This window comes from Battus philenor, unplaced genomic scaffold, assembly GCF_028537555.1.
Source record: "Battus philenor isolate CCGP_79_NKW_IND1 unplaced genomic scaffold, ilBatPhil1.0.hap1 SCAF_13, whole genome shotgun sequence".
NCBI classification, from domain to species: domain Eukaryota; kingdom Metazoa; phylum Arthropoda; class Insecta; order Lepidoptera; family Papilionidae; genus Battus; species Battus philenor.
The window spans coordinates 9,488,158-9,507,803 of NW_027181675.1; the positions used below are offsets into that span (position 1 = coordinate 9,488,158).

The 19,646-nt window shown below is 31.5% G+C and overlaps 2 protein-coding genes across 4 annotated transcripts; one reads left to right on the plus strand and one right to left on the minus strand.

Moving 5' to 3' along the window:
- Positions 1-927: 927 nt before the first annotated feature.
- On the minus strand, positions 928-17,090 carry LOC137933606 (carboxypeptidase D). Of its 3 annotated transcripts, XM_068777628.1 has the most exons (12): positions 16,940-17,090; positions 13,537-13,615; positions 12,778-12,936; positions 11,450-11,583; positions 11,066-11,202; positions 9,592-9,779; positions 8,719-8,910; positions 8,065-8,183; positions 5,427-5,603; positions 4,373-4,465; positions 3,822-3,927; positions 1,871-1,959 (listed from the first exon to the last, which is right to left on the minus strand). In XM_068777628.1, exons 2-11 carry the CDS (start codon positions 13,613-13,615, stop codon positions 3,832-3,834), a joined length of 1,374 nt encoding a protein of 457 aa, XP_068633729.1. In that variant the 5' UTR covers positions 16,940-17,090; the 3' UTR covers positions 1,871-1,959; positions 3,822-3,831. The 3 variants fall into 3 exon arrangements, with proteins under 3 accessions (XP_068633728.1, XP_068633727.1, XP_068633729.1); XM_068777627.1 differs by lacking the exon at positions 3,822-3,927 and having other exon boundaries at positions 928-1,959; positions 8,719-8,895; XM_068777626.1 differs by lacking the exon at positions 3,822-3,927 and having other exon boundaries at positions 928-1,959.
- On the plus strand, positions 7,129-9,002 carry LOC137933277 (superoxide dismutase [Cu-Zn]-like). The gene has a single exon (XM_068777158.1). It carries the CDS (start codon positions 7,203-7,205, stop codon positions 7,803-7,805), a length of 603 nt encoding a protein of 200 aa, XP_068633259.1. The 5' UTR covers positions 7,129-7,202; the 3' UTR covers positions 7,806-9,002.
- Positions 17,091-19,646: the final 2,556 nt, after the last annotated feature.

Here is a 19,646-nt window from a genome sequence, read left to right on the forward strand (position 1 = left end):
ATATTAAGGGTTGGTTAAAATGAAACTAATATTTTAAAATTTTTATTTAACTATGCCCATTTTTCTATCGAGTACTATGCCCATTTTTCTAACGAGTATATCGACGTCAACTTGATCATCGCTGTCATTTCAACCGTAAGACGCTATTGTTAGATGTTGGCCTCTTCTATGGATTTCCAATAAGAGCACTTTATCCATTATCAACTAATAAATCACTTACTGTTTTTCAAATCGTCCCGTAGACATTGTTGAATCCTGTATAATCGAGGTTATGACGGTTATGACGAAGGAAATTGGTGCAATGGATGTTTTTAGTTTCAATTTAGCTAATCTTCCACTTAGATGTATATTAGGGTGGAAATGTTTTTGTTTTAAAATTTCATTTTTTGCTGCGTGTTCAAAAATTATTCAAATTAATTTTGTAGTCTTTTGGTTGAGAATGTTCCTCAAAAGTGTGGCTAAAACATCCACTAGTCTATAAGATTAAAGGAAACATTTTTACAATTAATTTATTTATTATTGTTTTTTAATTAAATAAACTTAAACATAATATTTACAAATTACACTTATAGTAACTCGACGCAGGTAATATACAAAATGATTGTGTACGGGTAAGATAATGTGAATTTCATTTATATTTTCATTCGATTAGAACATTTGTGACTTTGATATTAATTCCGTAAACTACGTACGTAAAAACTCCGTAAAAACGTAACCGTAACTATAATATATTGCAACAAATACATTACACTTAATCATTTTTAAATATTGCCTGTTATAAAAGAATCTAAAAGGAACTATAAGGGTAAAATATTTACATAATTTTTCTATAACAAAACTTATTTAAGATTATTATTAATAACGGATTAGTGAGAAATATAATAAGAATATTATATAAGACTACGTTTAAACTAGTTGTGCCCCAAATTTATGAACTTGATAATTAAATTAAAATCGTATTCAGAAGTTCTTAACATTAGTGTAATTTCATTAAACGACCAATGTTATTATTTATAATATTGCAATATAAATAATAAAATTGGTCACAAAAAATCATATCCTTAGCTATACTAGACAATCTTTTACTCATAACAGAAGTTTAAACTGACATTTTATTTATTTTATTTTATATAATATTAACTTCATCATCATTAAGGAATCGGTGTGTATTTATAATTATGATCTCACGTGTCATCCACTATTTTCGTAATTTCAAATTAATGTTTAAATACTTGTGCAATTTTTTTGCAACAGTAGCAGTCATAACTCTTTTTTTACACGAATTTTGTTCTAGCATGATACTACAATTGGGGGAATACGAAATTCTTGAAACCTAACCGTTACGCTAAACATCTGCAGTCTGACGTATCTACAAATGATAGCAGTTTTAGTCCACGTCGTAAAAAACGTATCAAATACCAATGAATAGTTACAAAATTGATTTTTATTTATAATTTCAATTTGTGTTTTAATATGTTTTTGACTGTTTACAAAGTTTAATCTTTTCATAATAAAAATAAATTGTTTTCGTTTCTCATATATTTCATTCTTAATTCTTTTGCATGGTTTTTTGATGAAGTTGCACATTTTTTCATGTTATATGATTTTTAAAGTGTTCCACTGCTTTAAAAATTTGTACGATTTTTAAAGCGGTGGACCATGTCCCTTAATTACGCCGTACGACAAAAGTATTATTTTACATATTTTTTACTCCCTTTTGTAAGGAACCAATCATCTGTGTAAAAAAAGAGTTGGGTGTACATACGTTAATTTATAATCATGTAAAATTTGTTTAATTTAAGTAAAACGTAGATGAAAAGTTGGTTTAATTTAAAATTATCCGACGAAGTTGTTAACGATGTTCTGGAAGGAATTGGTGATGGATGCGAGAAAGCCTGGCGCGGCCGGAGGTGGTGGCCGCGGCACCAACGGTCGGTAATAAGGCCCACTGTCGATACGCTGCAAAATCATTCAAAATGTATATGAAAATTTATGTAACCACTAACTTTAGATAAGATAAAACATTTAATTGTAGAAATGATTTTGATTTCAATTATTTGAATACTTAATTATTGAAATAATTAACAACATCGTTAGTAACTTTTTGATTTTTGATGTGTTTTTATATTGAAAGAAATCTACATTTCATTCGGTTAATCCAAATTCGGTCCAAAAAACCGGTGAAAAACCAATTTACATTTTTTAAATTTTATTATTTTATTTTGGCATCTATTATGTTTTTAAAAATATTTCCGTAAGGCGTGTTTTTAAAAGATCTAATAGGAATAACGTAACTAAGTAACGTAAACGAAAAATCTAACATGTTTTTTCTTCTATTTGATTTAAAGTTTAAAACTTTACTTTTTAAATATTGCCAAATTTTTATGACAACGCGGCAAGTTTGAGAATTAGTGTCCTCATTAGCATTAGTGTCCTCAGAACTATATTTATCTCATGCATTACTTTAAACATGCGTATGCTAGGTAACTAAATCAAAACATTGTAATAATAATGAAAAAATGGATGTGCTAAGATTATCATCATTCATTTGCAGCTCATCTGCATGAAGCTATTAAAAGCATTCGCACCAATGTTAATAAGTGTATAAAGTAGATGTTTTACAGTTCTATAACTTGTTTGATGAACAAAGTCATTGTGCCGCATTTCGACATTTACTCAGACACAGATTGTTTATCAAATGAAGTCTATTTTTGTCGTAATGTAAATATCAAAGACAAGAAGCAGAAACCATCACCCAATGAGATTGAATAAATATTGCAATTTCCAGGCAATTTTCCAGGCACTGCATTCAATTAACATTAATAATACATAATGTTGGATACATATTGATTACATATTGTTGTTAAGACTGATAAACAGATATAAACTTTCTTTTCCGATACCCTTGTTTTGTAAATTATATGTTATTATAAACTTATCTCCTATTATAAACTTTTCGTTCCAAAAAAAAAACGTCGCGAATGAAATCAACGCAACGTGAATTAAGATTTTCTATAGCAAACCATGTAAAGATCGAAGAAAAGTTCTAGGGTTGCGAAAATACTACTTTTAAAAAGAAAATTAAATAAAGTAAACAATGATAAAAAAAAAACAAAAATAATTTAACTCTGCCAATAAATAAATTGAATAAAATTTACGTTTTTTGTAATCTGTAACAACACGTAAAAATTTATATAAGTTAAATATTCTCTATTTGAAAAGCATAACACACTACGTAATTGAAACTAAAATTTGCGAAACGAAATCAAAATATAACTTATAATTGAGTTGATTTTTAGTTAGAAAGGTAATCCCCGAGTTTTGATGGCATGGCGCAATTAGAAACAAAAGTGTTGAAACCTTTTAGAAAAAAAGGAAATTACAAAAAAAAATGAAAAACACGAACACCAAAACTTCAAAAATCTATCTACGCACAGTCAAAATTAGAACAGCAGCGACGCAACTTCCAAAAAAAAGCGCAAAACGAAACGACGACAAGCGAGGTATTGGTGTATACGAATTTATATAAATTGAATGAAGAATTTTAGGAAAGAATTAAGAAGTAAAAAATTAAACAAACTATGAGCAACTCACTGTAAGGGTTAGGGAACCCAAAAGCAATAAGCAGAATTATAAATCAGCTTTAATTGGTTTGACAAAAGTTACAGGTGAGATAAATGAGTTTACTTTTCACTGCCAGTATTTGTGTAAAGCAACAGCGGCGGGTAACGGCCATATGAAGTGTCTACCGATGTTATGAGATGAATTATATGTTTGAATGTCGAATGAGCTTCGAAGTGCCCATGATCTCGTAAATTTACCAAATGATTATTATTTCGGGAAGGACCAAGTAGTGTTGCGTTTGTTGACCGACGCAGGTAAGGATGAAGTTTCCTGCTTCGGAATTGAAGATCGGCTCCCCTCCAACTAATATTTGACCACACAAACCACCATATTGTTTTAATTACGTAATTTAAATATAAAACTATTTTGTTAGTGACATTAGATTTAAAAGATAAAATGTTTCTTATTATTATTTTTTTTTTAAATAAAATACGTTTTAACTATGCCAGAAAGAGATTTTACAGGGTAGTGTAAATCAAAGTTAGGTTATTAAATAAAACCAGACAAATTAATGTAATATTGTTGACGAGTAAAGTAGGTACATGTGTAAACTCACTTTTAATAATAAACCTCATCGAAAAGCTTAAGTTTTTTCAATTAATTTTTTAGCGAAAATAAATAAAAGTGCATTTTTATGTGTTTATTATCTACAGTATCATAAGTTCAAATTAGATTAGAATGAATAGATAGAAAAATATTTACAAGGTAATGTACATGTATTTTACAATTATTTAATACTATTACTCACTTTGGCGGAATGAAGAGTGACATTTAAAAGCGTTGGGTGACTTTCGATTACGATGAATTCTACTTGTTGGGGTAAGTAGCCTTCTGCCGACACCTGTAAACAAAACGAATATTCCTGTAATTTGAACAATATGCAACTGATTGATAGCATGTAATTTTATCACCAGGTCGTTGCACAGATAGGCATCCGACAAGATAGACCGACGAAGCATAGTGAAGTCTTCTAGGTTCATAAAGTTAAATTTGAGGGGAAGGGTCTCAGATATTTTATGAACGGCCCCAAAGAAGACATCGTCAGCCAGAACAATGTGATTACCTTCAAATCTCTACCAAACCAGGTCAAGCTGTAAATGTTAATGAAAAAAAAAGGATCCTCGTTTTCCCTCGTCGCTATAAAATTCTGTATTAATTTAGAAAAAAAATAGCCAGAACTTATTTTTTCTTGATATTACCGTTTAAATTTTTATTTATGTATAAATTTAGGGTCATTATCTCAAAACAATATTCTAAAAAAAATTGAGAAAATAGTTGAGAGCGAAATTCAAAAGAGAACTCACTTTTTAACCGTTCTACCCGTAATACTAATGCGATAGATTGCCAGTCAACAAAATCAATATTAATACCTTAAATGTCTTTCAATTAAATGAAATAACAATATTTTAATATTTTTTTTACATTGACTTAGCGTTGGAAGATAATTTAATAAATCTACTTAGTTACTACTAATTAGTTAATTCTAATAATATATTTTACATAAAAAGGTCAGAGATACAGCTATTGTTTTAATAACTGTATTACTGGTATATTCAATATAAAAAGTTAATTAAGTGCTCTTTCAATAGCATATATTCATAAGCAAGCAAGCAAATTTAAAGATACGTTTACACATGGCGACTTTTTTAAAAGGTGTTTAAGTACTTTAATTCATAAAGTATATTTTGTAAATATTATAACACAATTTACACAGAAAGACTATGGTTATTCTACTTAATCATTGTAGTTAACCATACTATCAAGAAATGCATAAATATAAAAAAACAAGAAATCATACTCACGTCTAGGCGATAGGTTCCCGGTAGTAGTATGCGCCAGAATTCTCCATACTTCGTGGTGTGGTAGGCGACGTCACGTCCCTTCACTTTGATGGTAGCCCGCTCCACAGGGTTACCGTTCTCGTCCATCACAAATCCATGCGCGCCCCGATGGGCCTCGGCCAGGTATTTGATCAGCGACTAATGCAAAATTCTTAATCTAGTTAAACTTTGTAATTGAAAATAAATTTACAAAAATTCTGATGATATAATTAGGAATAAAAATAATGTGTCAGTGGGGAGGGCACTTCCAACAGAGAAGCAACTGCACAAAGTAGAGAGTTTTGTCGCTTAAACCACCAGAGCGTTCGGATTTCTCAAGGCGTTATTACTTTGTTAGTCGAGTAAAAGATGGTTCTCCGAAACTGTGTTTTATTTGGAACTGTTTTTATAATCATCAAAATTATGTTGGTGTTGAAAACTGTCATCACTCTCTAGTAAGAACATATTGTTGGTCACTCCTCCGACATATATGTACTGGGATTTATTTAAAAAAAAAACTTTGTAAATGTAAATTTTGAAGCATCTGATAATAAGTATATATAAAAATGTTCTACTAGATATCTTAGATTAGACTTCAGTTCTTAGTTTTATAAATAACATTAAAAGTATATTATTAAATAAATCTAATTAAAGCATTCGGGGATTTTTATGATTCAAAATTTGTGGAACTTGGTTCGTTCATCCATTTACATTGTTGATTTTACAACGTATAGATTAAACATTATTCCATATAATTTTAAAAAGCAACAGTAGAGTTTCTGGCCAGATCTTCTCAGCAAATCAGAATTCCGGGCCGGTGGTATCTAAGTATTGTGTTTTTGTTTTAACAACTGAAGATTCAAAAATACGTGCAAATGCTTATTTGTGTAAAGACATTTTCAATTCAATTAATTAAATTTTATTTATACGCTATTCTTTTTTGTCAAATGACTATCCAAAAAATTTTGCTAATATTTTATCATGTGGTGATAAGATAATTAAAAGGTATGCGGACAAGGTAGTCTGATAAGACGTACATAATTTTTCCGGTAAGCTAATATAGAATATTAAATGAATTGCAAAATTTGCATCGAGATCGATGTTTTTTGATATATAAGGGAAATTATAAGGAGTTTTCCCAACTAGTGACAGTTTTTTTTATATCTTGTTTTCATGATATTTGGACGTTATACAAGGCTTCATTAGCAAATTCACAGTCGGTGAACGAGCCACGGAGGAGGCTATTTTCGTGATTTCTCTATGAGATTGAATCCGGAATAAGGAGACGGTTGGTCACATATCGCGAAGAACTGATGGTCGCAGAGACCTCAAGGTTTGGTAGTCAATGGATCAGTAGCAAAATGTAGGACGTAAATCCACAAGATGGACAGACTGGTTAAAGTTATCGAAAGGCGTTGAATACAGCGTGCTTTCTACCGGTCCTATTAGAAGTCTATGGGCGAGGCCTATATCTATGATATAATCATGAATAAACATAAAAATAATAAAAATTTCAAAAAAATCTGAAAATTTCATACCAAATTTTTTATGATCATAAAATTATTTTTTACATCGTCATCAAATAATCATTATGTTAGTGTTGTTATCAATGACTTACAAGACTTTAAATGAATTAATACAGCGCGTATCTAATCTGTTAAAAGGTATAAGACCGCGACGCCTCTATTTTTTTAAGTTTTGAAGTCATACGTTACATTAAAATAGTTCTTTCATCGTCAAGTTTTAAAATATTGCAGTATGTTTACAAGGCTGTTTGCTTGTTTGATTATATATTGTGGAGTGGTAGAAATACGCAGCGAGACAAGAATTGCAATCGCGCACCTCGTATCACAAAACGTTACAGGCAGTGTTATGTTCACGGAGATAGATGGTGGTATCCACGTCACCGGTTTTTTGATTGGGCTAGACGCTGGTAATTACGGTTTCCATGTGCACGAATTGGGTGATACAAGCACATGTGATGCAACTGGCGCGCATTTTGATCCCGACGACAACACACATGGTGGCAGAAATCACACTGTTCGACACGTTGGAGATTTAGGCAATGTAAAATTCGTGGGTAACGAGAATGCTGTTGCTGTTATTAATTTCACAGACAGTGTGATTTCACTCCGAGGCCGAAACAATATTATAGGACGAGCTTTAGTGCTGCACGAGCAAGAAGACGACCTCGGTTTAGGCGAAAACCCGGGCTCCCTCAACACTGGCAATGCCGGACCAAGGGTTGCCTGTGGAGTCATAGGAATACGTTCACCGTCGGATCCGTGGAACTCTTCTATTACTGTTCTTCCTTCCTTAGTTTTACTCATTCTAGCAGTAGTTTTTGTGAAAACTTTGTAGATCAAACTGATTTATTTGTAATTTTTAGTACTTAGTTAATCTTATTATACACTTAAATACTACGTTAGTTAAAATTTTAAGCAAAATTTTTTTTTATATACTCCGCAATGATTGTTTGAAAGAAATCGCCGTTTTGCAATTATACCGTCCTTCTACTTCACGCTTTGCCTATTTTGCTTATAACGGTTTATTTTATTGTGTTGCTGAGTAAATAATTAATTTTTGAATTGTTTTGACATTGCATTTTGTTGATACCGACCTGTTTGTTATCCATCCAATACTTGGGCAGTTCATGAGTCGGCGGGTACTTGCAACAAGAAATCTCCAGTGTAATTTCCATGCACCCGTGCCACAAGTAGTTATAGTCCTGCATTCCACCTAAAAGTATCGAAAGTATTACATATAAAGTCATAAGAAATTGCAAGAGTAAGGTAATGGATTACATAAAAATGTTACTGAGGTACCACTCTATAAATATATCATATTTTTTACTCAACTTTACATGCCATTTAAATATTTAATTTTAATTAATACTACGATCAACATCTCTGTAAAGAAAGAACAGTTAAGATCTGCAACTTAAATTCTAAGGTTTAAAACGTTAACAATGTTGTTAGGTATTTGCGAAATCAGAAGCAGGACCTTATGGAATATCTGGAGATGGCCTAAAGGGTCCAAATTATAAGAGGATATTACTAATACTATTATTAAGGTAACATTACTTAACACTACTTGAAACATTTCAAATGTATTTTTTTAATTTAGGAAATATTTGGCTTCCAATCCTATTACTATTATATTTTTTAATTACATTCATTAAGAGCCATATTCAAACTAATCGATGTTAACCGTATTACGCTATTAAAGTAATGTAAAAAAATTAAGTTCTGTATATATTGTTTTACACACTCACCAGTTAGCGGATACCAAGCTGCACCGTTAGTAATACCGTTTTTAAAACTCGGTGAGTTGGACCTGCAAGAGACTCCTTTTGACATCTTCGCGTGATTGTTTGAGTACACCAGTGCCAAATGACGGAACACGTCGTCATCTGGCGAGATTGACGGATTGTACGCGTAGCTTTGGAACACTGCGTTTAGGGGATATGCGGGGAAAAAGAATTATAAGTATACGATTGTTAATATAAAATAAATTGTGAACAATAAAGTAATACGTCACCGGAGCATAAAACTGACGATCTGCATATTCCTTTTTGCAGCAGAAAATTTTTAACATTGATTAAGATTATATGTTCGAAATTATATATGTATATTTTATCTTAAATTTTACTTTTAATCATATTATATAATTTTATCAGTAATAAAATATTTACAATATTAAAATTTGAATGAAATGTGATTTAAAAATACGCCTAATCCTGTAATTGTGATCATAGTTTTGAAACCAATACTTCAAATGGTCTTCTTTATTTTTCTTGTTTATTTTACTGCAAAACAGCATCATCATCATGATCATTTCAGTTGAACGATGCCCACTGCTGGACTTAACTCTCCTCATAAATTTCCAACTTTACCGGTTGGGAGCGGCATACATATAGCGTTTTTGGGGCATATGCATTATAGAAGATAACGGCCACTAAAAACCTTGCTTCATACTAGCATTTCCAAAACTGAATGGATTCACAAAGTGCAAATTTATAACAAATGTCGCAGCTTCCTCTGACAAAGAAACTCGTATAGACGGATATAGGAAGTGACACATCATACAAATTTAAAATGTTACATGATCTAGTATTTAAATAGTAAATTAAAAAATAGATATTTACTAGCACTGGGCGTGTTATCGAAAGGATAAGAGGCGACCAAGGCGCCCCCGTGCAGCGAGCCGGAAAGCACAAATTGAATTTTGCTTATCCATTCTTTTACAGCTTCAGTCTCCGGTTGCGGTTGTTTAGTGTTTGGCTTGAAGAAGTCCGGAAAGTTTCTGTTCAGATCGTATTTTCGTGCATTTTGTCTGTAGAAAAAATATCAGAATACTGCAATTTATTTCAAACAACAAGTAATGTCTGTATTTCCTAAAAATTACTAAAGTTTTCTTAAAGATTACCCGAGTTATTGGCATAAATGCATTAAAAATTTTAATTAAATTGATGATTTTGAATTAAGTGCGAAGACAACTGGTTTTCTTAACTCCACTTCACAATACAAAATATTATTTAAAATAAAAGAATAAATATTGACTAATTCGAACAGTAATATGTGGTTCATATTGTTAAATCAATGTTTTCGGCTTTTCCTGACGATCTTTATAACCTATTCACATTTAAAGATATAATTAAAGATGATGACAAAATTGGCGTGATTTACAGCAGCTAAGAGCCATAGCAACAAAGGCGCCATCACCCCAAATAGGTTAAATTATTTTTAACCGAAAAGAAGAAAAGAGGTTGTTAAAGTCGTAAACCTTATAATATAGCTGTCAGTGATTATAATCATTAGCGCTATTTTTTTGCAATAGTTGGCATTTATACGTCAAGGTAAATTTTTAACCACTGGTCAATAATAGAGATAATTTGCGTAACGTTACGTTCTAGTTGTTCACATGTATAGAAATGACCATTGAAAATTGTACAAAATGTTCGTTGAAAGCATAATTTTATGTTTTTAATTTGTTATCTGAATATAATACATACGAGTTGTCATGTAACTATATTGTGCTCTCAGTACCATAACCTATTAGCTGTGTACTAAAAAACGAAATTCGTGAAATTAATAATGGTAATAAGCATGATTATTCCTTTTACACTATGTGTGTCAAATTTGCTATAACATTTGATTCTCATAGGGGAAAAAATTTAGAAATTCATAAACAGTTCACATATAAGTTGTGCCATAAATCAATTTAAGCCGAAATTGGATAATAGGACAAGTATTGGCTGTCACTAAGAAAATTAATTAGAAACTATGTCACCCTCTTTTTTAAATCCAAAAAGTAATGATATTGTATGCACACTGCGATGTTCTTTAAATTACTATGACAACAAATATGTACTTATTTTCTATTTTTTAAACCCCATGTTTCCCAAAATGCCCAATGTGCAAAAAGGAAGGTCGAATAAGTTTAACTCCTACCCTGCATCGGTTAATGCTAAGTATAAAAAATACATACATTAATAATGCACGAGCGGTCACAACATTTATTGGTAAAAACAATTATAAAGTTAAGTTTTTTTTATGAAGGTTTCAATTTGATAGGTATTTTGATAGAAAAACTGGTTCTTAAGTGACATAAATAATTACCTGCCATGTACCAAGTTGCAATCACCCTCATTGGAAATAGCAAAGCCATCAGGATTCATGGAGGGCATCAAATGAATTCTTGTATTGTCCAGAAGCCATTTTATATATGAATCAGTTTCGTATGACGTCACCAAGTACTGGAAATTACGTTCGACAATGTTAATGAACCTATATATTTATTATCGAAAAGGTCATAATAATATTTTGAACAGCGTTTTCCTTGTTACCCTGCTGTAATAGATAACGTGTCAGTCGAAGTCAATACGTTGACTTTTGTACGTGAGTTTTTATTAAACCCCCTCATTTAACACTAACTCAAAATTGAAGAAGGTACGATCTGGTAATTTGTGTTTCTCAACATCGATATATAATAAACCTACAAACCTGTATGAGATGAAGCAGCAATTCTCGACCGACTACCTCGTTTCCATGAATGTTGGCCACGTACTTGACATCAGGTTTTCCAATCATGTGCTCGTACGGAGATGCGGACACAACCATCACCCATAAATCTCGACCTTAAATAATATTAATAAATCGTAGTGCATTTTCATTCCACAAATACCACCAATCTGCCACTATATTCATTTTATTCTAGAAAAAGACAAGAGAAGCAACGCTTTACATACATCCGATGTAAGGATTTGTAATTAAATGTCCCGAAGCAACAATACATTTCCGCTTGTCATTTTAAGAATTCAGGTACAAAGGCACATTTTAACAAAAAATGTTCTTTTTGATAAATATAGCCGAAGATATATAAAATTATTGTCGTTTATTTTATAATTTAATTAAAAATTATACACAATTAATGATTATTTATTCACATTATTTACAATCGTAAAATACAATGCGGTTGAATATTTACAGCGAATAAAATAACAAGAGGTACGCGATGACACGAATAAAATTCGTCTTAATTAAACCACTATTGTTTTTTTACACTTTCCTGGTGTAATTTCATAAAGGTATGGCGGCCTACTGGCTAGGGATTAGTACTTACGATTGTAGATCGATTCTCGTGAGGCGCTCATTTTGTTGGCATTCGTTCATATGGTTATTGCGATAAATAATTTGAAACCTATGTGTCATCCACAAATCCACAATAGTGCATTACGACCAGTGACCTCTCTGAGTAGAGGCTTGTATTTGCAATTGAAGCGTAATAAGTGTAATAAAATACAAATTGATTCAAAAGACCGTGTTCTAAATTACCGTTAAACCCGTTCTTAGATGAAGTTTGCTTCTTAACAGAAGATGCATTTAGTATAAATTCGAATAAAAATTTTAAAAGATTTTATCTTGCAAACGTCAAGTTCATAATCTGTATCACTAGTTTTTTATCCTTTTAATGTACAAAAATACAAAAATAAAACTATAATGTTGTTTTGATTTATTTGTACATTTATTAAGAAATAGTTGATGTTCTTACAGCATGACGCTAGTAGTAAGAAACCTCGTCATAATCTGGTTAACTTGAGTGAACCTATTATTAAAGAGACAAATAAAATAAAGATTTTTTTGCTTCTTTAAAACAAAGCAATACATTTTAGAAAGGTCTATTGCTCGGTCGTTTTCCTGCCGCAAATTTTGAATATTAATACAATATTAATGGCTTTTTTATATACTATTACATAGCATTCATATTTATTAAAAGTTTAGTCTATTTAATGGACTATTTTTTTTTAAATAAATAAAGAGAGTGTACTAACCTTCAACCGATTTGCCTATTGAATAGAGAGCTGTGAGTGATGGATATTTCGCGGATACGGCTCTTAGATACCTCGTCATCTCTTCATGGTTGTGATAACGAAATTCTAAATCTGGACTATTTTGCCTAGATTCAATTTCGCTTATATTTGGGTCGACATCTGTAAAAATAATAAAATCAAATACATAAAAAGTAGAACAAGAAATTCGTAATCTGTGCTAGACGTGAATAAGTTGACAAAACGAAAATGCACACTAATCAGACCGGCTGTTTTTATGTTTTGTTTGTAGATTCTGGATTTATATTATTACATCGAATTATACCTAAAAATATGAATTTGTTAGGAACTTGCAGTTAAGAACATTTAATGTATTTTAATTTTCAGTAGTCATTATCAACAATATGATGTCATTTTTTCATTGTCATCAATTTTGCTGTACATTTACAGCTGGGTACAGACTTGATTTACAGATTACAAATGAGACCTGTTATAAGTGCATCGTAGTAAGCTCTTTCCGACGACATTAACAAGATCGTCGGTCCACCTGGTTGTTGGATGGTCTGTGCTGCGTTTGTCTAACTAATTGATTTCGTACAGAATATATGATGCATAGCTCTTTTCCATGGGTCCTTGGGCTAGTGTAAGCTTGTCAACAAGGCCCGAAATAAGAGACATCGCTTTAATCCAAAAAAACTGTAAAGGATTTATTTTTCGTAAATAATTATTTATAGGTAAAGGTATAGGTATTTTTGGAATAACCTGAATCAGGAAGAACATTTCCGTGAACTGTTATCAGCAAACCAAGCGCCAGGAAACTTATTAGCGAGGACATCGCCATCTGTGGTAAAAACATCACATATCATTCAACTTAACTTAATTATATTAAGGTTTTGATTATTATTGATGAATACTTATAATATAATAACTAGAGTTTTAAAAGAGAACTGAATAAAAAGGGATCTGAAATATTTTGGCTGTTGGTATAATTTTACGGACTTTTATTATTTTTTTATATGTGAAGGTACAAGTAACAAGCACTTGTTTTATAATGTGAAATAAATCTCATATATTACATATACTAACGGACATATAAATAACGGATTTCTTTTAGTTAGCAAATAAAATGTTTCATCTTCGTAATAACAAGATGTATTGTCCTCTTTTGTAAAGTTAGAAAGTAAAATCCGTTGATGTGTAATTCCGTTGCACGAACAAGAATGTTGCGCGCGGTGACATAAATTATCACAATGATCCTACTGTCTTTCACTTTTTATAGCTATTAGGTATTACAAATAGTAGTGAAATGTTAAAAGTTTGCAGGAATAAAATTCAAAGCTTGTTTTTTACGTACCATTTGATGGACCAGGAATATTATTAAAATAATATAATATTAAAGTCAAATCGCATAACCTCATTTATAAACGAATACATTAAAATTAGTCCCGTTATCCGACTTTCTTAGCCATGTCGTTTGTTATGTGCTTTTAATATTCCGACAAAGGTCATTTATATGTAGACCATCACGTGGGGATGATAAACATTGCTTTCTTTTAATGTTATGATGATTGGAAACGAAGCGATGGTTCCAATGAAAAACCGGTCCGGATCTGAAGGTCACTCGGTCACTAGACTCCGTTGAGACGGAGCAAGTTTCAAAATTACACGCTTATCATGAACCAGCGTTGAGATTTCTAATTATTTGTAACTAAATATATTATCATAGTTAACGCTATGTTTACATGATAGCAAAATCGGTACAACGGTCACCAGTTTAAAATCATCAATCCACTGTTTTCTAGAATCATATCCTTGTAAGCATAGGTATAAATGAAACGGTTACAATAATAATAAAAGATTTTGTATACAAAAAAATCGTTTTATAATAAAATTTGTTTTCGATTTGATAACTTCGTTTTCAATTACGATCAAAAAATAAATATATAATATTCTTTAATATTTAAGGTACGGTATTAGAATCAAATCAAAAACATTAAAATATCATACAAAGAAAATATTAAATATAAATTATATTTTTTTAACATTTTGTTTTTATGCGATTTTAACCAATGAATGAAGTTATATTTTCCTCTAAGCCACACAAAAGAAATACCCATATAATGAACAAGTGTTTAAGGAAGGGTTTTTTTGCTTTTAAATCCAAATGCGCACTACACCAACGTTCTACAATCGATATAGGAAGAAATATTAAAACAATGAATTCTGAGATTAGTCTTCTTAAATTCAATATTAATTTGGATCAGTGGTTTTTGCGAAAACGCACATAAAACTTTTAGCTAAAACAAGTTATCGTTGCAACTTAAACCACAGTGGCGTATATTTTTATTAAAAAAAACATATTTGCAATACGTCATTTGTTATAATTAAATTGCCACTTTAAAAAGTGTCATAACAAACTTAAAGTGTGGATATATTACGATATCCATGACATCCAGAGACTAGACGCTCGATGGTGAACAAGGAGTGTCTCCCGCCGGGGAGACCCCTTTCAAAGCTATAACCACTCAACAAATCCGCTTATAGTCCTGGGACTAATCGCAGATGAAATGAGGAACACAAAAAAAATATTACGATATAATGAATTTCATTTTTTGTGTCGGATGCAATCTAGACTATCTTGTTATTTTAAAAAGTCAAATTTTTTGTTTCAGGCTTAGGATTGCTAGTTATAAAAACCAAAAATATAAACTGTGTATAAAACACGGTTTATATTTTTGTATGATGATAATAGATACATTATTAATTATCCAAAAAATTACTAGAAAAATCGTACAAAAATAAACAAAAATACAATATTGACATCATTTGAGAAGTTTACTTGCCTCTTTTGAGTTTTAGTTACGTATGTTTTTACAATATATCTTTCAAAAACACAAGAAAACTTGCGCCGAAAATTTTGTTACTTTTATTTCTTCCGTTTTATAGTCTAGGTTTTTGAAATAAATTTGTTACAAAAAAAGAAAATAAAAAGGAAATAAACAATTTTAATAACTAATTGTATTAAGAGCATTGTTATTTTTATTCATGAAGTGACGAAAATAAATGTTCACCCAATGGTTGATAAAACGGAGTGCTCAAAATAATGCTGTTCTATATTATTCCGTAATATATGGTCGTTTAGTAGCCCCAAAGTTTCACTAGCCACGCTATTTTCAAATCGGAACCATCTCTTGATCTCGATACCAACCATTATTTTGATTATACCCTTTTATACCGGACGTATATCCACCTAAATTTTTAATACAATTAAGGAAGAGGAAAATAAATTGTTTTTAGAATAAGTTTGCATTTTGGAAGAGGTTTTCCCCTCCAGATAGTTCTTATTAAACAATGTTAATAAACATTGAATTTCACGAAATCTATTATAGTGTATTATGCAAACTATTAATTAATATGAAAGAAATACGGGAAGGGCTTGCAAACTTGAACTTCGTAGAAACGAACTTAAAAGAATAGAATTGTAGAAGATGATGGACATCATGGGGCTTGGTAAAATAAATGAGTTCATGGCTAACGTAAACAGCATGAAGAACGAACTTTATGAAATCGGAATAATTTTAAATACTTCTACGTGAATATGTTTATATGCAACGGCAGATTCGAATTGACCTTATTATCAACTATACTACTGCGATCAACTAACGGTACTAATTTTTACTTTTGATATTAGTATCATATAACTTGAATAAAAACATTGAACAAAAACGTGAACTCGTATTTGAATAAATATGTAGAACATAACAACGATGAAAAGTGAAGATAAAGACTACTCGTGGGCATAATTCACGTCACGGCCAATGCCAATGGTAACTCGTACTTTTTCTTCTGTGAAAGTTTTAGTCAGGCGTGCAGTGAATGCGTATACAATTTTTTAATTAAATGGTAATATAATATGTTCATTAATGAAAGAAATAGTTATAAATAAAATTATCGTCATTAATGACTGGTATTTAAAATGCATAAATCATTTCATAAAATTTCGATTTAATTTTAATTGAAATTAATTGAACATATTCGTCGCAGTAATCATAAGTTTAAAGTGGCATTTAAGACTAACGATTTACCTTGAAATTAATTAGCTGTTAAGACCAATATATCTTTTACCCAATTAACATTAAAAAAAAACCTTAAAACGTAGGCTTACCTTGAAACGAAAAATCAAATCCAGTTGCCTAAAATATAATATTTTTTCATTGAAGTTATTCACGTATTTATTTATAACATTTAATTATAGTTTCACGTCTATATCGCTGTAAACTTCGAACGGAACGAAGAAGCACTACGGTCGTCGAGAATAGACGGACAAACGTCGACTGACTTCTGGCAGAATGAATTGTACTGAGGAGAACTAATGCTGCCAGCCATGAGCGTGGTATCTGCGTCATCCGTGCTCGCGCGACTTTGGTGCTTTCTCTCATATTAACACCTATAAAACCGCTCATAAGTCCCTGTAATAAGGTTCAATTTATCAAGAGTTAAAAAGATATTAATGTATATTGAATTTTCTTCTCTACACAACAAGCGTATAGGGACAAGTTTCGAAACACACGGGTTTTTCGCGCTATGACGTAGCCTCCACGCCATTCATCCCATGTGGCACTTTTCCCGCGGATTCAATTTCTTGTTAATACACCCGGTATTAAATATGAGAAAATTCTCAGTGAAACTTAATAGCACATGTTGACTTAAACCCACTGATACTTCCTACTATACTATGCAATACGTAAAATGATTGTTTCGTACGTTTATGCCATTTTGCATTTTATAGTCAGATTCTAATAAAAAGGTTAATAAAAAAATGAATTTGAGTAGTTATTAGCTGCTGTTTTGTTTATCTCTAAATAAATTCTGTTTTTATTTCTTAAATTAGATAAAACGACTGTTCAATTTTTGAAACAGTCTATTAGGGTCAAAAAACGATTTCTTCTGTAACGATTTCTTCTTTTGTAATTAAATTTTTACATTTATGCTGCGTACCTATTTACTATGACTAATATACTCTTTAAACCTCATTAAGAGTTTTCGAGAGGCTCTGTCCCTTTTTCATTGGGGAATAATAACTGGAACAGTTAAAAAAGAGTAAATAAATTTAACAGTCGGCGTTTGATTTCAATCCTTTAACATTAACTTTTCTAAAGATTTGAACGCGTGATTGTGACTGGAAAGGTTTTTGTCTTTACGCATGCAATTATCTACGAATTATACGCGTATAGGTATCAGTGATAGTGGAAAATTGCTTGATTACAGTTACAACAGAAAACTTCATTCCTGCGGAGTACAGACGAGCTTAAATAATGTACTATTAAAAAAACGCAATTTTGATTTATGATTTTTGTCTTAAAAATACCTCTCATCACTGAATAGAATGCTTTGAAATGAGGGAAACAGGTTGCTATTCCTAACCATAAGGAAATTAATCTTGGTAATAACATCTTTGTCGAAAAACTTGTCAAGCGAGATGTTTTTTCACCGACACCTTAATTTCTTCAGGTCTTACCCTGCATGTTTAGCTTACCTTGCATTTTAAAATTTCGCGGTGTGTGGGAGGTTTCGAGATCTCCATTATGTTTCTTTTTATTCTCTCAATCCCTCGCGTTGTGTTATTCTGGATACCCTGTCCGAGGATGAAATCAGAAATACGGAGGTCGGTAGAAGCTCGAAGAACTGTTCGACTAAAGAGGCATTGGATGGGATACATCGGTCGTGCAACTGATGGCCGTTGGGGATAAAAGGTTCTCGAGTGGCAACCACGAGACGGTGGATTCGGGGTATGTCAGTGTACCGACAACATAGGGATCGCGGGAAGTCGCTTGGTGCGGCCAGCGAGACCGGACATTATGGCGATTCTTCAGGGAGGCATATGTCTCGCAGCGGACGTCTATTGGTTGATATGATGATGATGATGTCCCAGGGCATTGTTTACTATACTGTGAAACCCGTGTCGCTATTACTATTGCTAGAGACCGCATCGATCCATTATCGGCCTCAGAGCCGCTGAAGCTTGAAGGAGTTTAGGCTCCCACACTAAATACACGCGATTAACTAAACCAATACAACAACTTTAGATAAAATTGCAAACGAAAAAGGTTTCTCTGATGATCTTTTTTTAATAAATACAATTCTTATGCTTTTTCATTTAAACCAATTAAGTCACTATATTATACACAAAAAACTTAATAAAACGTAACAGCATACTGATGGGCGCTATTGTTTGCGATCCTTTTACTGCACAGAAATGACATAAGCTTAAACATAAGTCGAAAAACAAATTCTCTCTTCAAAGAATTAAGAAAAAAGAATCTAAATGAGTTAGAAAGAAATTGTTCTGAGCGACTTGACTTAAAGACTGGTTACTAAAATTTGCTTACTTTTTGTAAGGATGTTCTTATATAGAGGATTAGCTGGTGGTTTTGAAAGCTGATTATATTATTGTTGTTGATCATGTCATGAACTAATTGATGGAACTTTATTTGTAGATACAAATAAAGTTCCATCAGTTAGTTGAACTGCATCTGCAAGAGTTAGTGTCTACAGAGTATGCAATTTATAATAACAATTTGACCGTTCCTCGTTACACCGTCATCTTTCTGTTTAAAAGGATTTGTTATAATCATGTCAGACTGTTTGTTCGTTTGGAGAGGAAATACATTCGCGCAGTAATTCTGATTTTTAAATAGTAAGTTAGTCGATTTCACTATCGACTGGTTCAAATATCGTTGCTTAATAAGGAATTGTAATATTTAATGTATGTGTTACTTGTTACTTTAATAAGAAAAGGATTAGGCCTGTGCACAACAGCTATTATATGCTTATAAATATTTCGACGTTTTACATATATAATTATATGTAAT